This window comes from Rhinoderma darwinii, chromosome 2, assembly GCF_050947455.1.
Source record: "Rhinoderma darwinii isolate aRhiDar2 chromosome 2, aRhiDar2.hap1, whole genome shotgun sequence".
Taxonomy (NCBI): Eukaryota; Metazoa; Chordata; class Amphibia; order Anura; family Rhinodermatidae; genus Rhinoderma; species Rhinoderma darwinii.
Genome location: NC_134688.1, coordinates 64,301,046 through 64,328,185, shown reverse-complemented (window position 1 = coordinate 64,328,185; position 27,140 = coordinate 64,301,046). Strand labels below are relative to the sequence as shown.

Here is a 27,140-nt window from a genome sequence, read left to right as displayed (position 1 = left end):
GGTTATTTTACACAGCATACCCCTGTTTTTGAACTCCTTGTTGGCTCCATGCATTTGGAGCAGTGCTCTGTACTGTTAATGCAGGGATTATCGTCCGATTTGGTTTTAGGCCTTCCCTGGTTGCAGTTGCATAATCCCACGTTTGACTGGAATTCTGGGGACCTTACCAATTGGGGTAATGAATGCTTGACGTCATGTTTTTCTGTTAATTCTATTTCTCCCCCTGAGGTGGTGAACACGCTACCTGAGTTTGTTCAGGACTTTGCCGATGTTTTCTCTAAGGAGGCCTCCGAAGTGTTACCTCCTCATAGAGAATATGATTGCGCAATCAATTTGGTACCAGGAGCTAAGCTCCCTAAGGGTAGGATATTTAATCTCTCTTGTCCCGAACGTGAAGCCATGAGAGAGTATATCCAGGAATGCCTGGCCAAGGGCTACATTCGCCCCTCAACTTCTCCGGTAGGTGCTGGCTTTTTCTTCGTAGGGAAGAAGGATGGTGGTCTTAGGCCATGCATTGACTACCGAAGCTTGAATAAGGTCACTGTAAGGAACCAGTATCCCCTTCCTCTGATTCCTGATCTCTTTAATCAGGTTCAGGGGGCCTAATGGTTCTCTAAGTTTGATCTACGGGGGGCTGAGTGGGGATGAGTGGAAGACTGCGTTTAACACGCCCGAAGGTCATTTCGAATACCTCGTCATGACCTTTGGGTTGTGTAATGCTCCCGCGGTCTTCCAGAATTTCATAAATGAGATTTTAAGAGACTACCTGAAGGTGTTTCTTGTAGTGTACCTTGATGACATACTTGTGTTTTCCAAGGACTGGTCCTCCCACATTGAGCATGTCAGGATGGTGCTCCAGGTCCTTCGAGAAAACAAACTGTTTGCGAAGACCGAAAAATGTGTGTTTGGGGTGCAGGAGATACCATTTTTGGGCCAAATCCTCACTCCTCATGAATTCCGCATGGACCCTGCCAAGGTCCAGGCTGTGGCGGAATGGGTCCAACCTGCCTCCCTGAAGGCATTACAGTGCTTCGTGGGGTTCGCTAATTATTACAGGAGGTTTATTGCTAACTTCTCGGTCATCGCTAAGCCTCTTACGGATCTCACTCGCAAAGGTACTGATCTCCTCCACTGGCCTCCTGAGGCTGTCCAGGCTTTTTTTTTTTTCATAATCTAAATTTTTATTAAGAATTTTAGTAAATACAAAAAAGCAAACAAGCCAAAGAATACATCTCAATATACATACATGTTAAAATTTGCATTGTCTATAGTTCTCTTAGGTAAGACATTAGCATGTTTCAACATATTACACACACACCTTATCTGCGAAATTCACATCTCAGGCTATAGGCATTGTCTCTCCTTGATAAGGTCTCATCATAAAAGTATATCCAAGGCTTCGTGTAAAGTGTGTGATATCATTCTAAGTCCCACGAAAGGAGGGAGGAAGAAGAAGAGGGAAAGAGAGATAGGGAAAGATCAAGGAAAGAGATAGACTCCCAGAGCTAAACGTCCTGGGCCACCCAGAAACTCCCCATGTCCCACCTGCCCAGTGGGAGCAATGAGAGGATTGACTGGGAAGGAAAGAAGGCGTTCCCTTCTCCCAGACGGAAGCCCCTGAATTAGCAGACTGCTCCTGACCGACCCCTCTATGGGGGGGGTTCCGCCTAGCCATTTAGCAAAGTGTGGACCAGATTTGAAGGATGACCATGCACTCCACAGAGAAAGAACCGCACCAAAGCGATCACTGTCCTCTGCAACCAGAGATTCCAGTCGACATAAAGAATCCATCTCCGCTACCCATTCGACAACTGAAGGCGGCACAGTGGACTTCCAATGTCTAGGAATAACTGTTCGTGCCGCAGTCAGGAAATGCCGTAGTAGCCCCTTCCTAATACTCGGTAAAGGGCCCGGAATTAAGGATAGCAAAGCCATCTGAGGAGTGGGCACCATCTGCGTACCTTCCACTTCTGTATAGATTTTAAAAATCGCTTTCCAGAAGGTCTGCAATACTTGACATGACCACCAGATGTGCAACATTGTTCCGGTCTCAGTCCCGCACCGCCAACACAAATCTGATACCTCAGGGTACATTCTGCTCAGAATCTGTGGGCAACGGTACCATCTAGTCAGTATTTTAAAGTTTTTTTCCTGTGCATGACATTGCACCGGCATTTTGTGAGACAGAAAAAATATTCGATCCCAATCAGCCAGTGACAGGGTTACTCCCAGTTCTCGCTCCCATGCGCTGACGTATGCAGGAGGCTGATCATCACAGGCCTCTAGAAGTAAGGTATACAGGTTAGATATCACCCAGGCCGGAGACTCGGTTTGAAGCAACAACGACTCAAATGCAGTGTTAGTAACGATATGCATCCCGCCCGGTAGGGCCGAACGTAAGAAGGTGGACAATTGGGCATGTTCCATCCAAGAAAGCGTCCTCCCCGGGCAAGTCCCGCGCAACCCGGACAAAGGAGGGAGCCTCCCCCCATCCGACATTACCTGACATAATCTCGTGTTTTCAGAAGAGGACCAAATCATAAACTGTTTCGTATTGACAGCTGGTAAGAATTCTGGGTTATCAAACAGCGGGCTAAGGAGCCCGGGTCTATGTGAAAGGCCCTTTCTAACCATCAGTCTGTCCCATAAAGTGAGGCAGTGCTGGGTTAGCAATGGCAGGGTTGCAAGCGCCGGCCTATAATCAGGAAGAATCCATGGCAACGATCTAAGTGAGAGCGCGACTATGGACTGCTCAATCTCTACCCACTGTTTCTTGGATCCATTATGAAACCAGTCCACCACCCTTGCGAGTACTGCGGCCTGATGATAAGTGATCAAGTCCGGGAGTCCTGCTCCCCCCTTCAGTTTTGGACGGGACAATGACTTCAGATTAAGGCGTGGCCTCAAAGTGCCCCACACAAAGTTCCGAAAGGCTTTCTCCAATGCCTTAAAAAATGTTCCGGGGATTAATACTGGGAGAGCTTGAAATAGATATAAAAACCGAGGGAGGATGTCCATTTTGATAGCGTTTATGCGGCCAAACCATGAGAGCTGCGCTCGATCATATGAATGTAGATTTTTAAGAGTGGTTTGCAGTAACGGCTGATAATTGAGAGTGTAAAGATCTACTAGGTCCCTAGGAATCTGGACTCCCAAATATTTGATTGACCTCGTCTGCCATTTAAAATTAAAGGATGACTTTAAGAGCTCCAGTGTCTCAGAAGATAAGGAAATGTTGAGTGCTTCAGTTTTCGTATAGTTTACTTTAAAGTTGCTGACCTGGCCAAATACTTCGAATTCTTTAATGAGTACTGGTAAGGAGATCACAGGGTGCTGTCCAGGCTTTTGAGGTCCTTAAGAAGTGCTTTATCTCGGCCCCGTTGCTGGTTCAGCCGAACCAAATGGAGCCATTTATCGTGGAGGTTGACGCGTCCGAGGTGGCAGTGGGGGCTGTCTTGTCCCAGGGTACCAGGTCCCACACCCATCTCCGTCCCTGTGCCTACTTCTCCAGGAAGTTTTCACCCACTGAGAGTAACTATGATATTGGCAACCGCAAACTCTTAGCCATTAAATGGGCATTTGAAGAGTGGCGCCACTTCCTGGAGGGGGCTAGGCACCAGGTAACGGTCCTTACCGACCACAAGAATCTGGTTTTCCTAGAATCTGCCCAGAGGCTAAACCCGAGACAAGCTCGTTGGGCGTTATTTTTTACCAGATTCAACTTTGTGGTTACCTATAGGGCTGGGTCTAAAAATGTTAAGGCTGATGCACTGTCACGTAGATTCATGGCCAGCCCTCCTTCGGAGGAAGATCCTGCTTGTATTTTTCCTCCAGGTATAATCATTTCCGCTATTGATTCTGATTTAGTCTCTGAAATTGCGCCTGATCAAGGTTCAGCTCCCGGGAGCCTTCCTGAGAACAAGCTGTTTGTTCCCCTGCAATTCCGGCTAAGGGTACTCCGGGAAAATCATGATTCTGCACTATTTGGCCATCCAGGCATCCTGGGTACCAAGCACCTCATTGCCAGAAACTATTGGTGGCCTGGGTTGCCTAAAGACGTTAAGGCCTAAGTCGCCGCTTGTGAAGTTTGTGCTAGGTCCAAGACTCCCAGGTCCCGACCAGCGGGCTTACTATGTTCTTTGCCCATTCCCCAGAGACCTTGGACCCATATCTCCATGGATTTTATCACCGATTTGCCTCCATCTCAAGGCAAGTCGGTGGTGTGGGTTGTAGTAGACCGCTTCAGTAAGATGTGCCATTTTGTGCCCCTAAAGAAACTACCCAATGCTAAGACGTTAGCTACCTTGTTTGTCAAACACATCCTGCGTCTCCATGGAGTCCCTGTCAATATTGTTTCTGATAGAGGGGTACAATTTGTTTCATTGTTTTGGAGAGCCTTCTGTAAAAAGTTGGAGATTGATCTGTCCTTCTCCTCTGACTTCCATCCTGAAACTAATGGCCAAACTGAGAGGACTAATCAGTCTCTAGAACAATATTTAAGGTGTTTTATCTCCGACTGTCAATATGATTGGGTCTCATTCATTCCCCTCGCCGAATTTTCCCTTAATAACCGGGTCAGTAACTCGTCAGGGGTCTCCCCCTTTTTCTGTAATTTTGGGTTTAATCCACGGTTCTCTTCCGTTTCACCTGGTAGTTCCAACAATCCCGAGGTAGAGGTCGTTCATCGAGAACTGTGCACAGTCTGGGCTCAGGTTCAGAAGAACCTAGAGGCGTCCCAGAGCATACAAAGAACTCAGGCAGATAGTAAACGTTCTGCTAACCCCTTGTTTATGGTCGGGGATCTGGTGTGGCTATCGTCTAAAAATTTGCACCTTAAGGTCCCGTCCAAGAATTTTGCTCCCCGGTTTATAGGGCCGTACAAGGTCATTGAAGTCCTCAATCCTGTCTCCTTCCGACTGGAGTTGCCCCCATCTTTTCGAGTACACGACGTGTTCCTTGCCTCCCTCCTTAAACGCCCTCGAGGAAACCTGCGGTCCCTGTTCTCACCCCTGAGGGGGCAGAATTCGAGGTGGCCAAGATTGTGGACAGCAGGATGGTCCAAGGCTCCCTCCAGTACCTGGTCCATTGGAGAGGATACGGGCCTGAGGAGAGGACTTGGGTACCCGCTCGGGATGTTCACGCTGGGATATTGGTCAGGAGGTTTCACCTTTGTTTTCCACAGTCAACCAGGTCCACTTAGAAAGGGTCCGGTGGCCCCTCATAAAAGGTGGGGTACTGTAAAGGATCTGCCAGGCACAGCTTCGGGGTTAACGCCCATAGATAATCAGTCTGCACCTGCTTCTATGTCTGTGAGACTTACTCCATCTTCCACCACTCAGGGTGGCAGGCTTAGGAGTGGGAGAGCCCATCACAGCCTGGCCAGACGGAGCTAGCTCCCGCCCTCTGTCTATTTATACCTGCCTTTCCTGTTCCTCCTTTGCTTGTGATTCTTCTCATTTGGTTTCCTGGCCCTGCTGCAGCTTCTTGTACTATTGTCCTTGCTTCATATTGACCCCGGCTCTCTGTCTACTCTCCTGCTCTGCGTTTGGTACCTCGTACACTCCTGGTTTGACTCGGCTTGTTTACTACTCTTCTGCTCTGCGTTTGGCACCTCTTACTCTCCTGGTTTGACTCGGCTTGTTCACTTCTCTTGTTGCTCACCTTGTTGCCGTGGGCAACTCCCTCTTCTCCCCCTAGCTCTGTGTACCCTTGTCTGTTTGTCTGTCGTGCACTTATTGAGCGTAGGGACCGTCGCCAAGTTGTACCCCGTCGCCTAGGGCGGGTCGTTGCAAGTAGGTAGGGACTGAGTGGCGGGTAGATTAGGGCTCACTTGTCTGTCTCCCCACCCCCGTCATTACATAATGTCTTAGAAATCTACACAATCTTTCACCGAGTTTGGCATATTTCAAATATCAAATTTTTATGTAGGTTAAAAAATAGTTGTCCAAATTGTCTATTGGAAGAAGCGGATTGGGTTCATCTACTTTGGAGGTGGCCGAAGCTATATCGGTTTTGGGATATTGTTATCGATAATATTAACGATTTCCGGACCACCCATAGACTATAAACGTCCGGGCGGTCCGCAATTTAACTCTGCATGGCCGTTCCAGAACATCCTGCAGAGTTAGCAGGTTTGCCGCTCCCCGGCGGCCTTTAGCTCCGGGATACAGCTGTCTCTAGACAGCTGTATCATGGAACTTTAACCAGAGACCACTCAGCGTGGTCTCCGGTCATGTTATCATTGTGACAACCTGTCACAATGATCACATTGCTCTGAACAGCAGCGCTTAAGGGCCGACTGTGAGGAGCTCCGTGATACAGCTGTCTAGAGACAGCTAATATCACGGAGCTTTCACCCGGAGACCACTCAGTGTGGTCTCCGGTCATGTGATCGCTGTGACAGCATGTCACCGCGATCACATTGCTCCTCCCAGCAGCGCTTGTGCGCTGACGGTAAGGCTCTCAGCTATGTGAACGCTGTAACAGCTTGTCACAGCGATCACATGCATTCCGACGGTAAGGAGCTCCATGATACAGCTGTCTAGACAGCTGTATCACCGAGCTTCGGAGTGGTCTCTGGTCAGGTGATCACAGGCTGTCACAGCGATCGCCAGTTGAATCCAGAAGAAGAATGTAATGTAAAAAAAAATCAAAAACACACTTTTTTTTTTCAGTATTTTTTTTTTCTAGAAATGCATTTGTCTATCTGCTACACGGCGACTTTGGCCACGCACGACACAGGGCGACCTATGTCCCGTAGCCTACATTGCATGTAATAAAAGTCAATGTGGTTGTGTCGCAACGCGCAAGTTGCCACGACATGACAGTTGCAAGAAATCCATCGCCCATACCATCGTCGCTTCCCCTTCATTTCCTTTACCGCTCACACTGTGAATCGTGGATATACTTGTAGCGGCAGTTCACAGTATTACAGTATACACTTGAATAGTAGAAGGTGGCAGTGGCGGATTAAGTAGACCATAGGCCCTGGGCTGTTACCCAAACTTGGGCCCCCATTCTCCACCGCCGTGCCGTAACTATTGCTAACACTACCTCTTAGCGCAAGCATTAACAAATGGGTGTTACGATTCCCCTTTCACAGGGCTGTGTCCCTACATACTGACAGTATCACACTGTGCAGGGACACATCCTCTTGACAAGGGGAATGGTAACACCAATTTTTCTATAAGTCCCGGACTTCAGAAAGAGTTTATGTGGTATACAAGGATTTCCTATAATAAACATGTCAGGAAAGGGGACAGATTCTCTACAAATCCAGTGACTCACAGGTGACGACGTCTTAGATGCTAGTATTTTTTTTCTCCTCTTTCCTTCTCCATCAGATGACTTCTCCCGGCCATGACCCATTTCTGCAGCCCCTAAATATAATATCACCATGCACTGCGCCCCTGACTATAATTGTGTCACACACTGTAAAGTAAAGCACCACATACACAGTGCCCCCTGTAGATAGCGCCAACCCCCCATGTAGATAGCGCCACCCCCCCGTAGATAGCGTCACACACACACAAAACACACGTGTAGATAGCGCCTCAAATACACCCCCTGTAGATAGCGCCACACACACACCACCCCTGTACATAGCGCCACACACACACACACACACACACACACACACACACACACACACACACACACACACACACACACACACACACACTCCCCTATAGATAGAGCAACAAAGCGCTCCCTTCCTTATATATAGTGCCACACAGCGCTCCCCCCCCTTGTATATAGTGCTACACAGCATCGCTACACTGCAGCCCTGGGATGACATTTTATCCCATATGACTGCTGCAGTCTGAGATTGGCTGCAGCGGTCACATGTGGTGAAACGTCATCCCAGGAGGCCGGCCTGGGCGAAGACACATAATTCTGGGCAAATATTAGATTTTTATTTTTTTTAAATTACGTTTTTTACATAACATCTGCTATCTGTTGCGGGTTTTACCTCCCCATTGAATTAAATGGGGAAAACCCAAAACAAATATGCAGTGTTTACGCAAATACAATTGACATGCTGCAGAATAAAAAAAAAACGCACCGCAGGTCAATTTCGGAACTTTTTTTTTCCACTTATTTACACAGCGTGTGATGAGAATTGTTCACATCTAATCTACTCTGCTGCTACGGTTTTAGGGCTTGTCCACACTTAACGGAATTGCTGCAAATTTTCTGCCCGGGAAATACGCAGAATACAGTAGCAGCAAAATCAGTGAGATTTAACAAATCTCATCTAGACACTGCGGATTTTTTGTGCCGCATCATGTCAATTCCTGCTGCGGATAGTGGACTGGATTGCTGCAATTTTCAGAGGAGACGTCACCATCCCGCAACATTGTGAAAAACGCCGCGAAATACGCACCATTTTCTCCAGTAAAAACAGCATGAAATGGTGCTTTTTTTCTGCAGCGGAATTTCTGTTAGTTTCTGCGGCCTAACCTTAATCTAAAACGGTCCTATAGACATGTGAAGAAATGATCGCAGCACTCCAATAGGTTGATGTCAAACAAAAACGTGGTTTATTGTTCCATGTTTCAAAGGATAAGCTACGTTTCAGTCCTCTCACCTTGAAAAAGGTCCTGTGAGAGGACTGAAACGTAGCTTATCCTTTGAAACATGGAACAATAAACCACATTTTTGTTTGACATAATCCTATTGGAGTGCTGCGATCATTTATTCACACACAGACATATATATATATATATATATATATACACATACTACCGTTCAAAAGTTTGGGGTCACCCAGACAATTTTGTGTTTTCCATGAAAACTCACACTTATATTTATCAAATGAGTTGCAAAATGACTAGAAAATATAGTCAAGACATTGACAAGGTTAGAAATAATGATTTTTATATGAAATAATAATTTTCTCCTTCAAACTTTGCTTTCGTCAAAGAATGCTCCATTTGCAGCAACTACAGCATTGCAGACCTTTGGCATTCTAACTGTTAATTTGCTGAGGTAATCGGGAGAAATTTCACCCCATGCTTCCAGAAGCCCCTCCCACAAGTTGGATTGGTTTGATGGACACTTCTTGCGTACCATACGGTCAAGCTGCTCCCACAACAGCTCTATGGGGTTGAGATCTGGTGACTGCGCTGGCCACTCCATTACAGATAGAATACCAGCTGCCTGCTTCTTCCCTAAATAGTTCTTGCATAATTTGGAGGTGTGCTTTGGGTCATTGTCCTATTGTAGGATGAAATTGGCTCCAATCAATCGCTGTCCACAGGGTATGGCATGGCGTTGCAAAATGGAGTGATAGCCTTCCTTATTCAAAATCCCTTTTACCTTGTACAAATCTCCCACTTTACCAGCACCAAAGCAACCCCAGACCATCACATTACCTCCACCATGCTGGATAGATGGCGTCAGGCACTCTTCCAGCATCTTTTCAGTTGTTCTGCATCTGACAAATGTTCTTCTGTGTGATCCAAACACCTCAAACTTCGATTCGTCTGTCCATAACACTTTTTTCCAATCTTCCTCTGTCCAATGTCTGTGTGCTTTTGCCCATATTAATCTTTTCCTTTTATTAGCCAGTCTCAGATATGGCTTTTTCTTTGCCACTCTGCCCTGAAGGCCAGCATCCCGGAGTCGCCTCTTCACTGTAGACGTTGACACTGGCGTTTTGCGGGTACTATTTAATGAAGCCTCCAGTTGAGGACCTGTGAGGCGTCTATTTCTCAAACTAGAGACTCTAATGTACTTGTCTTGTTGCTCAGTTGTGCAGCGGGGCCTCCCACTTCTCTTTTTACTCTGGTTAGAGCCTGTTTGTGCTGTCCTCTGAAGGGAGTAGTACACAGTAGGAAATCTTCAGTTTCTTGGCAATTTCTCGCATTGAATAGCCTTCATTTCTAAGAACAAGAATAGACTGTCGAATTTCACATGAAAGCTCTCTTTTTCTAGCCATTTTGAGAGTTTAATCGAAGCCACAAATGTAATGCTCCAGATTCTCAACTAGCTCAAAGGAAGGTCCGTTTTATAGTACCTCTAAACAGCAAAACTGTTTACAGCGGTGCTAACATATTTGCACAAGGGTTTTCAAGTGTTTTCTAATCATCCATTAGCCTTCTAACACAATTAGCAAACACAATGTACCATTAGAACACTGGAGTGATGGTTGCTGGAAATGGGCCTCTATACACCTATGTAGATATTGCATTAAAAACCAGACGTTTGCAGCTAGAATAATCATTTAGCACATTAACAATGTATAGAGTGTATTTCTGATTCATTTAATGTTATCTTCATTGAAAAAAACTGTGCTTTTCTTTCAAAAATAAGGAAATTTCTAAGTGACCCTAAACTTTTGAACGGTAGTGTATATACATATACATATATATATATATATATACATACATACACACACACACACACACACATTCATACACTGCATATTTATATATACACATACATACACTATATATATATATATATATATACACATACATATGCTACACAGCCCCCCTGTAGATAGCGCCACACACAGCCCCCCTGTAGACAGCTCCACACACAGTCCCCCTGTAGACAGCTCCACACACAGCCCCCTGTAGATAGCTCGATACACAGCCCCCCTGTAGATAGCTCCACACACAGCCCCCCTGTAGTCAGCTCCACACACAGCCCCCTGTAGATAGCTCCACACACAGCCCCCCTGTAGATAGCTCCACACACAGCCCCCCTGTAGACAGCTCCACACACAGCCCCCCTGTAGACAGTACAACACACACAGCCCCCGTGTAGACAGCTCCACACACAGCCCCCCTGTAGATAGCTCCAACCACAGCCCCCCTGTAGACAGCTCCACACACAGCCCCCTGTAGACAGTACAACACACACAGCCCCCGTGTAGACAGCTCCACACACAGCCCCCCTGTAGATAGCTCCAGCCACAGCCCCCTGTAGATTGCTCCACACAAAGCCCCCTGTACATAGCACCAGATACAACCCCCTATACATAGCGCCACACACAGCCCCCCTGTACATAGCTCCACACACAGCCCCCCTGTACATAGCTCCACACTCAGCCCCCCTGTAGATAGCTCCACACACAGCCCCCCTGTAGATAGCTCCACACACAGCCCCCCCTGTAGATAGCTCCACACACAGCCCCCCTGTAGATAGCTCCACACACAGCCCCCCTGTAGATAGCACCACACACAGCCCCGCTGTAGATAGGTCCAGATAAAGCCCCCCTGTAGATAGCCACACACACAGTCCCCTGTAGATTGCTCCACACCCAGCCCCCTGTACATAGTGCCAGACACAGCACCCCTGTACATAGCGCCAGACACAGCCCCCCTGTAGATAGCTCCACACACAGCCCCCCCTGTAGATAGCTCCACCCACAGCCCCCCCTGTAGATAGCTCCACACACAGCCCCCTGTAGGTAGCGCCACACACAGCCCCCTGTAGATAGCTCCACACACAGCCCCCCTGTAGATAGCGCCACACACAGCTCCCCTGTAGATGGCGCCACACACAGCCCCCCTGTAGATAGCTCCAGACACAGCCCCCTTGTACATAGCGCCAGATACAGCCCCCTGTACATAGCGCCAGATACTGCCCCCTGTAGATAGTGCCAAACACAGCCCCCCTTTACATAGCGCCAGACACAGCCCCCTGTACATAGCGCCAGATACAGCCCCCTGTAGATAGAGCCACACACAGCCCCCTTGCAGATATCTCCACACACAGCCCCCCTGTAGATAGCTCCACACACAGCCCCCCTGTAGATAGCTCCACACACAGCCCCCCTGTAGAAAGCTCCACACACAGCGCCACACACAGCCCCCTGTAGATAGCGCCCCACTGAGCCCCCCTGTAGATAGCATCCCACAGAGCCCCCCTGTTGATAGCTCCACACACAGCCCCCCTGTAGATAGCACCAGACACAGGCCCCCTGTACATAGCGCCAGACACAGCCCCCCTGTAGATATCTCCACACACAGCCCCCCCTGTAGATATCTCCACATACAGCCCCCCCCTGTAGATAGCCCCACACACAGCCCCCCCTGTAGATAGCGCCAAACACAGCCCCCTGTAGATAGCTCCACACACAGCCCCCCTGTAGATAGCTCCAGATACAGCCCCCTGTCGATTGCTCCACACAGCCCCACTGTACATAGCAACAGACACAGCCCCCCTGTAGATAGCTCCAGATACAGCCCCCCTGTACATAGAACCAGACACAGCCCCCATGTACATAGCTCCACACACAGCCTCCCCGTACATAGCTCCACACACAGCCCCCTGTAGATAGCGCCACACACAGCCCCCCTTTACATAGCGCCAGACACAGGCCACCTGTAGATAGCTCCACATACAGCCCCCCTGTAGATAGCTCCACACACAGCCCCCCTGTAGACAGCTCCACACAGAGCCCCCCTGTAGATTGCTGCACACACAGTCCCCCTGTAGTCAGCTCCACACACAGCCCCCTGTAGATAGCTCCACACACAGCCCCCCTGTACATAGTGCCAGACACAGCCCCCCCTATACATAGCGCCAGACACAGCCACCCTGTACATAGCTCCAGACACAGCCCCCCTGTAGGTAGCGCAACACAACCCCCTTATAAGAGGAAGCCACCCCTACTGCTGCCACTCTTCGCTCTGCTTTCACTCACCATCAGAAGAAGGCAGGAGTCTTGCAGTGGCGTTCTCACTGGTGTCGATGCCGGCCCGGGAGTGGACCAGTCCAGTCACCTGACCTGTCACCTGACCGGTGAGGTCATATGACGGGCCAGGTGACTGGACTGGTCCACTCCCGTGCCGGCATCGATCCCAGTGAGAACACCGCAGCAAGACTACTGCCTTCTTTTGATCGCTGCTGCAGTCATCTGGCATGCAGGGCGACTGTCAGCAGCGATCAGCTGTTTTGATACAGCTGCAGGGCCCAGCGGGACATTTTGCAGACCGCCCGGGACAGCGGTGAGAAACCGGGACTGTCCCGCCGGATCCGAGATTGTTGGGAGGAATGCACGCACACACACACACACACACACACACACACACACACACACACACACACACACACACACACACACTATATATACATACACTATATACATGCATACAAACATACATACATACAAACATAAACACACTATATATACACACACACTATTTATACATACATACATACACACACACACACACACACACACACACACACACACACACACACACACACACACACACACACACACACACACACACACACATGTACACATCACAGACACATGAATATGCACATTATACACATATAAAGTACACATTGTAAGCACACATGCACTTACCTTTTATGCAGGATATTTGTGAAGGGTGCTCAGCAGCTTTGATGGCCCGACACAGTGCCACAGACAGTCTCCCCTCCCCCTCCGTCACATCCCGACTAGTAACTGCAGCAGCAGGAGGAGAAGTGTGTAGAGCAGAGAAGGGGGGCTGGAGGGGGAGCTTCTAAAGCAGCACAGGGAGAGATCGCAGCACAGACCACGGCTGATAATAGCTGGGAGTCGAACATAAACTCACCTCGCCTCATGACAGGTGCGGCCCTGGCACCGGGGGCCCCCTCCGGTGCTAGCAATGCCACCGGGCATGAGGGGGTCCGTGCGGTCATGTGCGGTTCGGGCATCCATGGGCCCGCTTGGAGCCTTGGGCCCGGGGTGGCCGCCCGAAGCACCCAAATGATGATCCGCCACTAGAAGGTGGTAATACTATGAACCGCCGCTACAAGTGTATCTGCGATTCACAGTGTGAGCAGTAAAGGAAATTAAGTGGAAGCAGTGCTCGTATAAGCACTGTGGCCCCTTCAACAACAGTCGATCGACGGGGGTGCCGGGTGTCGGTCCCTGACTGATCAGATATTCATGGCCTATCCTGAGGATAGGCCATCAGTTTTTGTGGACTGGAAACGCCACAACATCTGTACTGGTCGTATGGTGTCAACAAACCAGCTTTGGAAATTTTTTCTCTAAAAGCCAGTTTGCGCACTATTCTTTTTAAGCGCCACCTTGCGCCCAGCGTGTAAGAAATGCACACATATTTGGTATAGTTGAAGTCGGTAGAAGTTGCGAAATATGTATTCAGGTGTGTTTACCCAGTGGCATGCACCAGATGTAAAAAAAAATCACCTAAAATCACATTTTTTTCAACTTTATTTTCCATTTTTCCTTCCATATTTTTTTTAAAAAAAAGTAAAACATATCTATTATTTTTTTTACACAATATGTAAGCCCAATATGTTCTGAAAAACAAATACATGTGGGTTTGAAAAATAATAGAACAACAATTTGCTTTTAAATTGGCACATGGCTAAAGCTTAAAAATAGGTCTGGTCAGTAGGGGGGTAAAGCTCCTAGTCAGTAAGTGGTTAATCTGATTTTGGATGTAAAATTTTTGCACAAAGTACGTTATGTATTTTAGGAGTCTCAGATATTATACAGGTACCCTTAATAGACGCTGAGGCTATAAAAAAATTATTATATGCCGCAAGAAAGTTGATTGCAAGTTATTGGCTATCTCAATAGAGTAATTACATTTATTATATTTTGATGTTTGAGAAAATGGATTGTGTGAAAAAAGGAAAACTAAAGAAATTTCTTAAGACATGGGAAAAGTGTATACTTTCTCTATCCCCTGAAAACAAAATAATTTTTCTGGCTTAATATATATATATATATATATATATATATATATATATATATATACATATATGTATATATATATATATATATATATATATATATATATATATATATATATATATATATATATATATACACACACAGTTGGGTCCATAATTATTTGGACAGTAACCTAGGTTTTGTCATTTTAGCTGTTTACCAAAACACATTGAATATACAGTTATATATATATAATCAATATGGGCTTAAAGTGCACACTCTCAGCTTTAATTTGGGGGTATTCACATCCTAATTTGAGGAAGGGTGTAGAAAATACAGCTCTTTAATATGTAGCTGCCACTTTTTCAAGGGACCAAAGGTAATTGGACAATTATCTCGAAAACTTTTTAATGGGCTGCATGGACTATTCCCTCATTAATCCATTATCAATTAAGCAGTTAAAAGGTCTGGAGTTGATTCCAGGTGTGGGGAAGGGGTTAAGACTTGGTATCGAGTACATTTTAGTACACTACATTCTAGTTCTTTATAAGTGAATTAGTGAATATTTACCCTTGAACACCATTTTATTTGATCTAAATAGTTTAAACATTCTGTGCTGATTATTTTCTTTACATATAGCAGGCAGAGTTCTGCTTTTCTGATACAGAGTTCTACATAGACATAGGGTTAAAGGGCTTTTCATACAAAGAATATATTTTTTTTTTTTTAAATAAAGCACCAAATAATTTTTCAATTTAAACATATTAAAAGAATTATCAATTGAAAAGTTATTATTTGTGAACGTTAACCTGATGAACTGAGAGCTGGTGGATATGCATGCTCAGTCACTCTCTCAACAGCCTCGTCTCTGTGTTCCTCTGTTCAGTGCAGAGCAGCCAAAAGAAACATATTTCTTCCCTGCTTGTCAGGGAAGGAGCAGAGTCTTTGCATTTACATGGTAGTATAGCTGAGTGGACTCCTTCTCAGTGTATTAGTACTCTACTCAGTCTGTACCACCATGCAATTGGGTGGGGCCACAGAAGTCAGGGGGGCCCTGACAGGCCCTCTGACAGTGCCAAAACTTTGAACTGTATGTGCGCCCTTAGGAGGCTTTTTCAAATGTAACACAGTATGCCAAGAGCTCCAGAGCTCCCCCTAGTGGTAGCTGAATGTAGCCAGCATGTTATCTTCAATGTCTTTGCAGGGGATCTGCATCAGAAAAACAAAGCCCCAACTGCTATAAAGATAAACTAAGAAATTAATAAGCACAGAATTTTGGCTAGCATGATGATAAAAAACGGAAATTCACTTAAGGTCAGTAGAACAGCATAACAGAATAGACTGATTTCCTCTTTGTCACTCGTTTTTCAGTACATTTTTTCATCACTTGGTTTAATGCACTCTATTTTTTTTTGCATTGGTTTGCATCCCTTTTCCAATCAGTTTTGATTCCCAAAATGGCAAATTACCTATGGTAATGTCAAAATTAGCGTTAAAGGGGTTATCAGGGACTTTTAACAAACATTAGCAGAGGAGGACATGGTTTAATGCAATAAATTATCAGATACTCACCACCTGAAGTGCCCCCCGCTCGAGTGCTGAGGTCCCGTTCATCGTTCACATGCCACTGCAGTTAATCACTGGCCTGAGCAGTTACGTGCCATTCATGGCAGCATCACCGCTGAGGCCCGGATGTGAAAAGTCCCAGATAGTCCCTTTCACCAAGAATGCCCGTGGTCAGCGGTGAAATTGTATTGAAGGTAGCCAGCATAGAATTTGTTAATTCTTTGATTCTTTCCATTGTAAAGCTCCATTGCTTTTCATTATTGCTGATTTTATAATTTCATATAAAGATATAATACGAACAATTTATTCCTAACCCTTTCCTGACCAAGAGTCATTGATGCCCCTATGTCCAGGCCAAATTTTCCAGTTCTGATATGCACTTCTTTAAATGATAATATATTTGGAACTGCTTTGAATATCACAACTATTTTTACTTTGTTTATTACAAGACTTTTGAGGCTTTCATTTTCTAGATTAGTTCAATTAATTCCATGTTTTTAATTTTTATTATAAGCAGACAAATCAGTTAAATTGTGAAAAAAACTTTTTGGTAATTTTTTATATATATTTATCTATATTATATGTATATAGATATATACATTGTATAGCTCAGTAACAATTAGTCATCTTCTCTCTCCGTCACCCTGGATCGCTGTGAGCGGAGAGTTAAGAGAGCTATAAGGCTATATTCACACTACGTGAAAAAAAGGCCAGGGATTCCGCTCCAAGAGGGAGCGCCTGATGGTGGACAGTGACGTCAGGGGCACTCTCTAGAAGCGGAATCCCCGGTACAGTGCGATCTGACACCGTGGATTCCGCTCCTAGTGGGAGTTTAGGTGGCACCCTCTACAGGGGGAATGGGGGTTCAATGCTATCTACAATGGGGGGGGGGGGTGCTTTCTACAGGGTGCTGAACTTGTTGAGAAGTCAGGAGCTCCCTCTAGGAGGGGAATCCACGGCCAGAGCGCTGGCCAGGGATTCTGCTCCTAAAGGGAGCACAGGGGGTATTGCGGGGGTTGTGTGTGGCGCTATCTACAGTGAGGGGTGTATTCCGGGGCTCTTAAAGCCCCAGCAGTCATGAGAGTGCAGCGCTGCCCACACTGAAGCAGCACTGCACTCATTAAACCCTGTTACAGGCTGCCAACGTTTATACACGTGACAACTGCACGGGGCATCGACAGTTGGAATGTATATAGCTGTATGGCAGTCGTGAAGGGGTTAACAAATATTTATTAAAACATTTCACTTCCGTGGTGCCACATCAATTTATATAATACAAATATAATTTTAAATGATAAACTGGATTTCCAGTGGGAAGAACATGATAGATTATAGTAATTAATCCAGCAAGTGTAATACAGAGTTGTTGTTTTTTTTGTTGTACCTCAGATACTTACATGTGAGAAAGATTCTTCATTGGCTGAAACATTCTTGTACTTATATTAGGAATTTCAATATTTTCCAGTGCTCTATAAATGACATAATGTTTATATTTAGAGTAACACTTATTACACTTTTTGTTATATAAAAAAACAATGGAATTCCCTTTAGGCCTGTGTCTAAGGCTCTTTTCAAATCTACGTTGGGGTCCCGTTCTAACGTTCCATCGGAGCTTTCCGTCAGAACGGGACCCAGAGCAGACACAAACTAACACAGACGGAAACCATTGATTTCAATTGATTTCAATGGTGACGGATCCGGTGCCCTTGGTTTCCGTTTGTGTCTGTTGTGCACCGGACCTGTAGTTTTGCCGGAAGCAATAGCGTAATTGACTACGCTATTGCTTCCGGCAAAACGACGGGAGTGGTGCACAAAAGAGACAACCGGAAACCACGGGCACCGGATCCGTCACCATTGAAATCAATGGTGATTGGAACGGAAAGCTCTGGTTTCCGTTCGTGTCAGTTTGTGTCTGTTCAGGGTCCTGTTCTGACGGAAAGCTCCGACGGAACGTCAGAACGGGACCCCAACGCAGATATGAACAGAGCCTAAGCTGTTACTTTGGACACTCAAGGATGCACTTTTATACACATAAGGCCCTGTTCACACAGAGTTTTTTTGGGCGCTGATTTTAACGCACAAACCGCATCGAAATCAGTGCCAAAAAAACAGCCCCCCATTATTTTAAATTTTTTCCTGGTCGGCTTTTGGAAAAAAAATGTCCTTTCTTGCTGCGGTTTCCGCCTATGTTCTCTCATTGAGACCAATGGAAGGCAGAAAAAAACAGCAGCGCTAGTTTCCAAAAATGTTTTGCCCGCGGTCCTTGTATTTGTTTCAAGGGCCGCGGGTGAAAATTTCTGTGAAAAACGCGAAAAAAAGGCGCAGGCCGTTCAAAATCTGCCTCACAATTCCTGAAGTAATTCTGAGGCAGATTTTTTTCTGCCTGTAAAAAACTGTGTGTGAACAGGACCTAACAGTCCATCAGCACCTGTACCTAAATGAAGATCACCAATTAGAAAACTTCCCTGACTATAATGTGACAATAGGATATTTTAACTAGGAGCTATTTTATTTTATGCTGCTTGATCATTTTTATTTGGCTGCATGTCTTTTTATTTTTAGCTGAAAAGGTCCATTATAGAGACACCACACTTACTAGTTGGTTACTCTTCTGCTGCTACAAAATGAATACATCCCAGCTTTCAAGTATCGCAAAGAGGAACAACCGATGCGGCGTGCACATTTTTTCATTTTAAGACACAACTCTAACCCCGCCCACCCCCGACCATAAACACTCGGTTCACCCCACACAGTATCATGCTCCCATAGTGCCTCCCTATAGTATAATGCCCCCATAGAACCCCCACACAGTATAATGCCACTATAGCTGCCCCCCACACAGTATAATACCCCATAGTGCATCCCACACAGTAAAATGCTAAATAGCTGCCCCCACACAGAATAATGCCCCAATTCATGCCCCTACAGTATAATGCCCCACAGATGCACCCATACTGTAGAAAACCAACACAAATGCCCCATACAGTATAATGGCCAAACATATGCTCCCGATACAGTAGAACACCCACACAAATTCCCCCATATAGTATAATGCCCCATAGCTGCCCCATACAGCATTATGTCCCCATAGCTGCCCCATACATTATAATGCCCACACAGAAGACCCCATACAGTATAATGCCTACACGGATGCCCCCATACAGTACAATGCCCCATTATCTGTCCCCATACAGTCTATTGCCCCCTTAGCTGCCCTGTACAGTATAATGCCCCTTAGCTGCAACCATACAGTATAATGCCGCATAGTGCCGCAGTGACCATGTAGATAGTGCCACAGTGCCCACTGTAGATAGTGCCCATATAGATGGTGCCAGTGCTCACATACTACCACAGTGCCCACATATAAAGTGCCATAATGCCCACATATAAAGTGCCAGTGGCAACATATAAAGTGCCATGACCCACATAGTGCCACAGTGCCTACGTAGATAGTGCCACACACAGTGCCCATGTCAGCAACACTCTGACCGGAGATTCTGCTGCAGGAGTAGCCCCTGACGTTCTGGCCATGATTCATCTCCTGGAGGAGCCACTGATGTCACTGTCCATATATGGAAAGTGACATCAAGGCCTATCCCAAGACAGGACCCCCTGGCCAGAGATCTTGCGTTACTCTGGCCTGGAACTCCATAGTTAAATGCTGAATAAAGGAGCTGACGGTTTCTTGTTTCAGCTTTGGATTCAACTGTATTTGCATCCTGAAGAAGCAGACACAGTTAATATCGGGACATACCACTGGCTGCCTGGGACAGCTGGACACGGCACGGAATCTGTGATGATAGGGTTTCATGTAACATGAATCTCTAAGTCCAACAATTCAATGACATGTAAAATCCTGAAGGCCTTATTCACAACTGTTGGCTTTATAATCTGTCTATACAGAGTAGGTGCACAATATGGAGCCAAAGTTATACTCTGGAGTCGTCCAGGCCTCCGATCTTCTGCACAGATGTTTTTTCTAAAAACACACACACACCACATATTTCTTAATACACTGCATATTCTATTGAATACTGTATAACATACTGTATTCTTCTATAGAAGCACTGTGTTTAGTATGGCAACCATACAAAACAGTACTGTCTACACTTCGGTATATGCACGTGAAGTCCTAACTCAAAACCTGAAGATTCAGGTGTGATTGAAGTTATTCCCAACTTTCCACTCCTATTCTCCTAGAAACTGAAATTGGGGGGCTCTCACACAAGAGAGTTGGTAGTTAATGGTGATTTTTTTGCCCTAATTAACAAATCCATTTTGTATTCCACCCTAACCTTGCAAGGCTAATATTTTGTTAGCCAGGGAAAAAAATTATTGGTGACCAAAAAGCTTCCTGACAAACCACTTCCTGGCCCCTGTGGGTGTAACATGGAGGCAGAGGCATAACTTAAAGGCTATATACACTTATTAAGAAAAATATAAACTTTTTGACATACAGCTTCTATGTATCCTGGATGCATAAAAGCTGTATCTTGTGGTAATAGCTGAGTCCGATAGGGTCAGCAGGACTGACGGCTGTAACATCCAATTGGGTTTTGGGTCCACTGGACTACTCTACCGTAACAGATTAGCTGCTGGTTAGACAGGTGTAATACAGTCACTGGTAGATGGTACCTTGGTGGCAGCTGGATACAGTCAGATTGCAGGTAGCGGATACAAGCTGGTGCTGGATACTGGAAGCAGGCTGGTGCCGGATTACTGGAAGCAGGCCACAGGATACAGGGCACATGATACTGGTTGGTAACAGACACAGGACACAGGATGCAGGATACCGACTGGTCACGGACACAGGACTCCGGATAAAGGACTGGTCATGGACACAGGACTCAGGATACAAGACTGGTCACGGACATAAGACTCAAGATACAGGGTTGTTCATGGACACAGGACTCAGGATACAGGACTGGTAAGGATACGAAACCTTCGCAGGTTAACACTAAGTTAGTAACAACATTGCTCAGGTAGTGGGGCAAAGGGCAGGTCCAACTATATAGCCCAGGGTGAACAGGGATAGGATGGGGACACTTTAGTGGTGCGCACGCTGCTCCTCTAAGAAACCACCAGAGCGCACCCTACGGTAACTAGGAGCAGGTGGCAGAGCACGTTTGCGTCCCAGGGGAGGAGCAGGTAGACGCTGGCTGCAAGTACAAAAAAACTGATGGCCAAGGCTGCCGCGGGAGGGATATGCCGGCGCTACAGTACGCCCCCCTTTACGCCCCCTCTTCTTAGAGCCAGAGCATAGGAGGACATTTTTGATGAGCACAAGGGCATCAATGTTCTCTTCAGGTTTCCAAGATCTCTCCTCAGGACCAAAACCCCTCCAGTCCACAAGGTAGAAAGTCTTCCCTCCAACTTTCTTGTAGTGCAGAATCTCCTTGACTTCAACTACATCCGAAGAACCCCTGAAAGCTGACGCAGAATTTAAAGACTTACTGTACCGCTTGAAGACCACAGGTTTCAGAAGAGAAACATGGAAGGAGTTGGGAATATTGAGAGTAGGAGGCAGACGTAGTTTGTAAGACACAGGATTGATTTGTTGTAAAACATTAAAGGGACCAAGAAACCTAGGAGCAAATGTGTAGGAAGGAATTTTTAGGCGAATATTTTTAGAGGATAACCAGATAATCAGGGAGAGAATTGAGGAGACGGCCTTTTCTTCCTATCAGCGCATCTCCTCATTTGAGCCACCGCCTGCAAGATCACTGACTTAGTTTGCTGCCAGATCTAAAGGAAGCTTCTATAGGAATCATAAACTGCAGGAACTACGGAGGTAGCAGGCACCGGGAGAGGCACACGAGGATGTTGGCTGTAAACAATGAAAAACGATTAAGTAGCAGTGGATTCACTCGTATGATTATTATATAAGAATTCGGCCCATGGGAGAAGATATGCCCACTGATACAAAATGGTGGAGATAGTTTACGAGTACTCTGTCAATTCCTTCAACTTGGCCGTTGAACTGTGGATGGTACGCAGAAAATAAATCCAATTTCACGTCCAGGAGTTCACACAGAGCTTTCCAGAATTTGGATGTAAACTGGACACCACGGTCAGAGACAATATGGAGAGGTAATCCATGCATGACGAAACAAATGTTGAATAAAAATACTTGCCAGGCAAGGAGCTGAGGGAAGGCCTGGCAGAGGAATGAAATGTGCCATTTTGTAGAAACCATCAACAACTACCCTGACAGTGGTGCAGCCTTCAGAGGAAGGAAGATCTGTAATAAAATCCATAGCAATATGCTGCAAAAAACCTTCAGGAAACGACAGTGTTTTGAGTAGGCCCATAGGTTTGGAATGAGCAATTTTGTTTTGGCCACACTTGGTACCTGCGGAGACATAGTCCAGAACATCTTTGGATAGTGTGGGCCACCAATAGGGGCAAATGATGAAGTTCCGAGTCTTACGAATACCAGAATGACTTGACAACTTGGAGTTGTGGCCCCAATGAGAATATTCTTCCTGTTTGCAGGAGGGACATAAGTTTTCCCTGGAGGAATGTCTCTGATCTGCAGAGGAGCAAGAGCTATTATGCGTAAGGGGTTAATAATATGCTGAGGGTCCTCTTCATGGTTGGTTGTTTCAAATGAAGAGGATAGAGCAGCTGCCTTGATATTTTTGTCAACTGGGCGAAAATGGAGTTGAAAATCTGGAAAGAGACCACCTGGCTTGATGTGGATTCAGACGTTGTGCCGACTGTAAGTAGGTTAGGTTCTTGTGATCAGTGTAAATGACAACTGGATGTGCGGAACGTCCAACAGACGTCCCCACTTTTCTAGAGCCAGCTTGATGGCTAGGAGCACATGATCACCAATGGAATAGTTCCTCTCCGCAGCAGAGAATAGTTTGGAGAAAAAAAAACACAGGGGACAGCTTTTCCCTTAAAGTCTCCTTGGGAAGAGAAGTGCTCCAGCACCAATGGACAAGGCATCAACCTCCAATGAGAACTGTTGGGAAACATCTGGATGATGTAGAATGGAGGCAAAAGTGTAGGATCTTTTAAGCTCTGTGAATGCAGATTCGGCTTTATGGGTCTAATTCTTTGCATTCACTCCCTTTTTGGTGAGGACAGAGATTGGAGCAGTAAGCAAAGAAAAATTAGGGATGAACTGACGGTAGAAATTCGCAAAGCTCAGAAACCTCTGTATAGCACGGAGACCTTTAGGAAGAGGCTAATCAAGAACAGACTTTACTTTTTCTGGATCCATCTGGAGTCCATTATCAGAAACAATATTTCCCAGGAAGGGTAAGGATTTTTTTTTTTCAATGGTGCATTTTTCCAATTTTGCAAAAAGGTTGTTCACCCTTAACCGCGACAGGACTTGGCGAACATGCTTCCGGTGTGTCATCAGATCGGGTGAGTAGATCAAGATGTCATCCAGAAAAATCAGCAGGCAGACATACAATAGATCCCAGAATATGTCATTCATGAATTCCTGGAACACAGCTGGAGCATTAAATAACCCGAAGGGCATCACAAGATACTCTTAGTGACCATCTCTGGTGTTGAATGCAGTCTTCCACTCATCACTTTTACGGATTTGTATCAAGGTATAAGCCCCACGAAGATCCAGCTTAGTGACAATCTTGGCTCCACGAATACAGTCGAAGAGCTTAGAGATCTGCAGTAAGGGGTACTTGTTTTGACAGTGATCTTACTCAAACCACGATAGTCTATGCAAGGCGGAGGGATCCATCTTTTTTCTCAACAAAGAAAAATCTGGCACTGGCTGGAGCAGTTGACTTGCTAATAAACCCCCTCTTAAGGTTCTCCTTGACATATGCCGACATGGCTTCGGTTTCGGGTAGAGAGAGAGGATATACCCATCCACGAGGAGGTGAAGTCCCAGGAAGTAATTCGACCGGACAGTCATATGTACAATGTGGATGTCGGTTATAGCAGGCATAATGCGGTTGTAGACCATGAAGCGACAGAGGTATTGGAGGTTGGGGAAGACTAACCAGAGGCAGACAGCTGAGGTGACAGCGTAGGCCCCACTAATGAATTTCTCCAGAATTCCAATCAAGCACTGGAGCATGCTCCCAGAGTAGGAACAGGAGAAGTGTCCAGGCGACATGTCATAAATGTCAGATAGACGCGGGTCCCACCTATGTCTAGAACAGGGCCCCCTAATCCCCGTTCTAGCTTTTTGTGCTCACGCTGATTCCCGGATACTTCCTGATTACATGGTCGGGACATGGTCGGGAGTTACGGAAACAGCGTAACTCACTGAGCTACGCTGTTTCCGTAACTCCTATAATAGTGAATGGCAGTAATGGAAGCAGCGTAGCATGCGAGCTATGCTCATTCCGTAACTACTATTCAGTTTTATGGGAGTAACGGAAAAAGCGTAGCTCAGCGAATTACGCTATTTTCGTTACTCCCAACCAAGCAATCAGTAGGTGGCCGGGAGGCAGCGTAAGCACAAGAAGCTAGAACAGGGTTTAGGGGGACCCTTTCTAGAGATAGGGGCGGGTCCTGCATCTATCTGAAATTTATGACATCCTGTGGATATATCATAAATGACCTCCATGGGAAAACAACTTTAACTTTTCCCTGATGAGACATGTACAATTACAGAATCAGATAACATCCTTCAAAATATTTCCATAAGAAAAAAGAGGGTAGGATCCAGCAAGATTCACTAGCCATGAATAAGAGCACAGATCGTGCTCGAAACGCGTAGGCTGCTTTATACCTGCCACTTTTAACCACCATGTTACTATATTCTGTTCCTGTGTCCGTCTTTTATTGTCCACGATTCAATAAAGTGGAAACCGAGTTTCCCCACATTATTACATCTCGCTGGATCCTACCCTCTTTTTTTCTTGTGCTTACTGCCGCGGGCCGACGTGGAGATCCGGGCGAGACTTGAACACACGAACGTGGATCTGGTAAGCTGGAGGTTTCCTCCTACCCCCTATTTTCCTCTATTAACTTCTGTGGAAAAATATTTCCATCTTGTATATTTCATGAGTATGTTTTTGGATAATATAATAGCTGTATTATCTTACTTATTTTTACAATACTCCCAGATTCATATAATCTAATTGTAAAGGATCTGCCAGGCACTGTGGGGTTAACTCCCAGAACTAATCAGTCAGCACCTGAGAATACATCCCTGAGACTGACTCCTGCTTCCACCATTCAGGCTGGCAGGCTTAGGAGTGGGAGAGCCTATCGTAACCTGGCCAGACTCAGCTAGCTCCCGCCCTCGGTCTATTTAAGCCTGCACTTCCTGTCCCTCGGTGCTTGTTATTGCTTTTGTTTCCTTCCTTGTGGTTCCTGGCCCAGCTACAGCTCCTGCTATTTTTGATCCTGCTCCATACCGACCCTGGCTTACCGACTACTCTTCTGCTTTTCGTTTTGTACCTCGCACACTCCTGGCTTGACTCGGCTCGTTCACCACTCTGGTTGCTCACGGTGTTGCCGTGGGCAACGGCCCCTTTTCCTTGCTTGTGTTCCTTGTATGTTTGTCGTGTTTGTCGTGCACTTACTGAGCGCAGGGACCGCCGCCCAGTTGTACCCCGTCGCCTAGGGCGGGTCGTTGCAAGTAGGCAGGGACAGAGTGGCGGGTAGATTAGGGCTCACTTGTCCGTCTCCCTACCCCCTGCCGTTACATAATAACAAGCCCATACCTAGTCTACCCCTGGTCCCTGACACCACTATGGATCCCCGTGAGACCCTGGCTCAGCAAATGCAGGGTCTCTCCCTACAGGTCCAGGCCCTGGCTCAGAGGGTCAACCAGCCTGATGCTACCCTGGTAGTTCCCCGCACCGCACCTCTTGAACCCCACCTCAAGTTGCCCGACCGGTTCTCAGGGGACCGGAGGACTTTTCTCTCCTTTCGGGAGAGTTGTAGGCTTTACTTTCGTTTAAAGCCTCACTCCTCAGGTTCTGAGAGCCAGCGGGTGGGTATAATTATGTCCCGGCTCCAGGAAGGGCCCCAAGAGTGGGCCTTCTCCTTGGCTCCTGACGCCCCTGAACTTTCCTCCGTTGATTGTTTCTTTTCTGCTCTCGGACTTATTTATGACGAGACTGACAGGACTGCCTTTGCCGAGAGTCAGCTGGTGACCTTAAGTCAGGGTAAGAGACCTGTTGAGGAGTATTGCTCTGACTTTCGGAAGTGGTGCGTAGCTTCTCGGTGGAATGACCCTGCCTTAAGGTGCCAGTTTAGGTTGGGCCTGTCGAATGCCCTGAAAGACCTGCTAGTTAGCTATCCCTCTTCTGACTCCCTAGACCAGGTTATGGCTTTAGCGATACGACTTGACCGACGTCTCAGGGAACGACAACGTGAACGTTTATGTGTTTTCTCCTCCGACTCCCCCATGATGCCTCCCGAAGCTCCGTTGCTTCGTTCCTCCCCGAAAGATTCAGAGAGACCTATGCAACTCGGGGCCTCCGTGTCCCCCCAACAACGTAGAGAATTCCGCAGGAAGAATGGTCTCTGCTTCTACTGTGGGGACGACAAGCATCAAGTGAACAACTGTCCTAAGCGTAAGGTTGCAGCCAGAGAACTTCCGCGTCTAAGTGATCATCGGGGAGGTCACTTGGGCGCACAGGTATTTCCCGTAAATATGAAACGTACTAAGATCTTGCTTCCCTTTCAGGTCTCTTTTGGTGGTAGGTCTGCTACCGGCAGTGCTTTCGTGGATTCAGGGTCCTCTACTAATATCATGTCTGCGGAATTTGCTATGTCCCTTGCTATGCCTCTTATTGATTTGCCTAAACCTGTCCCGGTAGTGGGTATCGACGCCACTCCTCTTGCTAATGGTTATTTTACACAGCATACCCCTGTTTTTGAACTCCTTGTTGGCTCCATGCATTTGGAGCAATGCTCTGTACTGTTGATGCAGGGATTATCGTACGATTTGGTGCTAGGTCTTCCCTGG

At 46.4% G+C, this 27,140-nt stretch overlaps 1 protein-coding gene across 1 annotated transcript in view; it reads right to left on the bottom strand.

The window, feature by feature from the left end:
- Window positions 1-27,140, bottom strand: part of RXFP2 (relaxin family peptide receptor 2) — a 587,658-nt gene that overhangs the window by 28,325 nt on the left and 532,193 nt on the right. Inside the window, exon 14 of the mRNA XM_075851693.1 lies at window positions 17,623-17,694. Within this exon, the coding sequence (XP_075707808.1) occupies window positions 17,623-17,694 (72 nt within the window). The remainder of the gene's footprint in view (window positions 1-17,622; window positions 17,695-27,140) is intronic.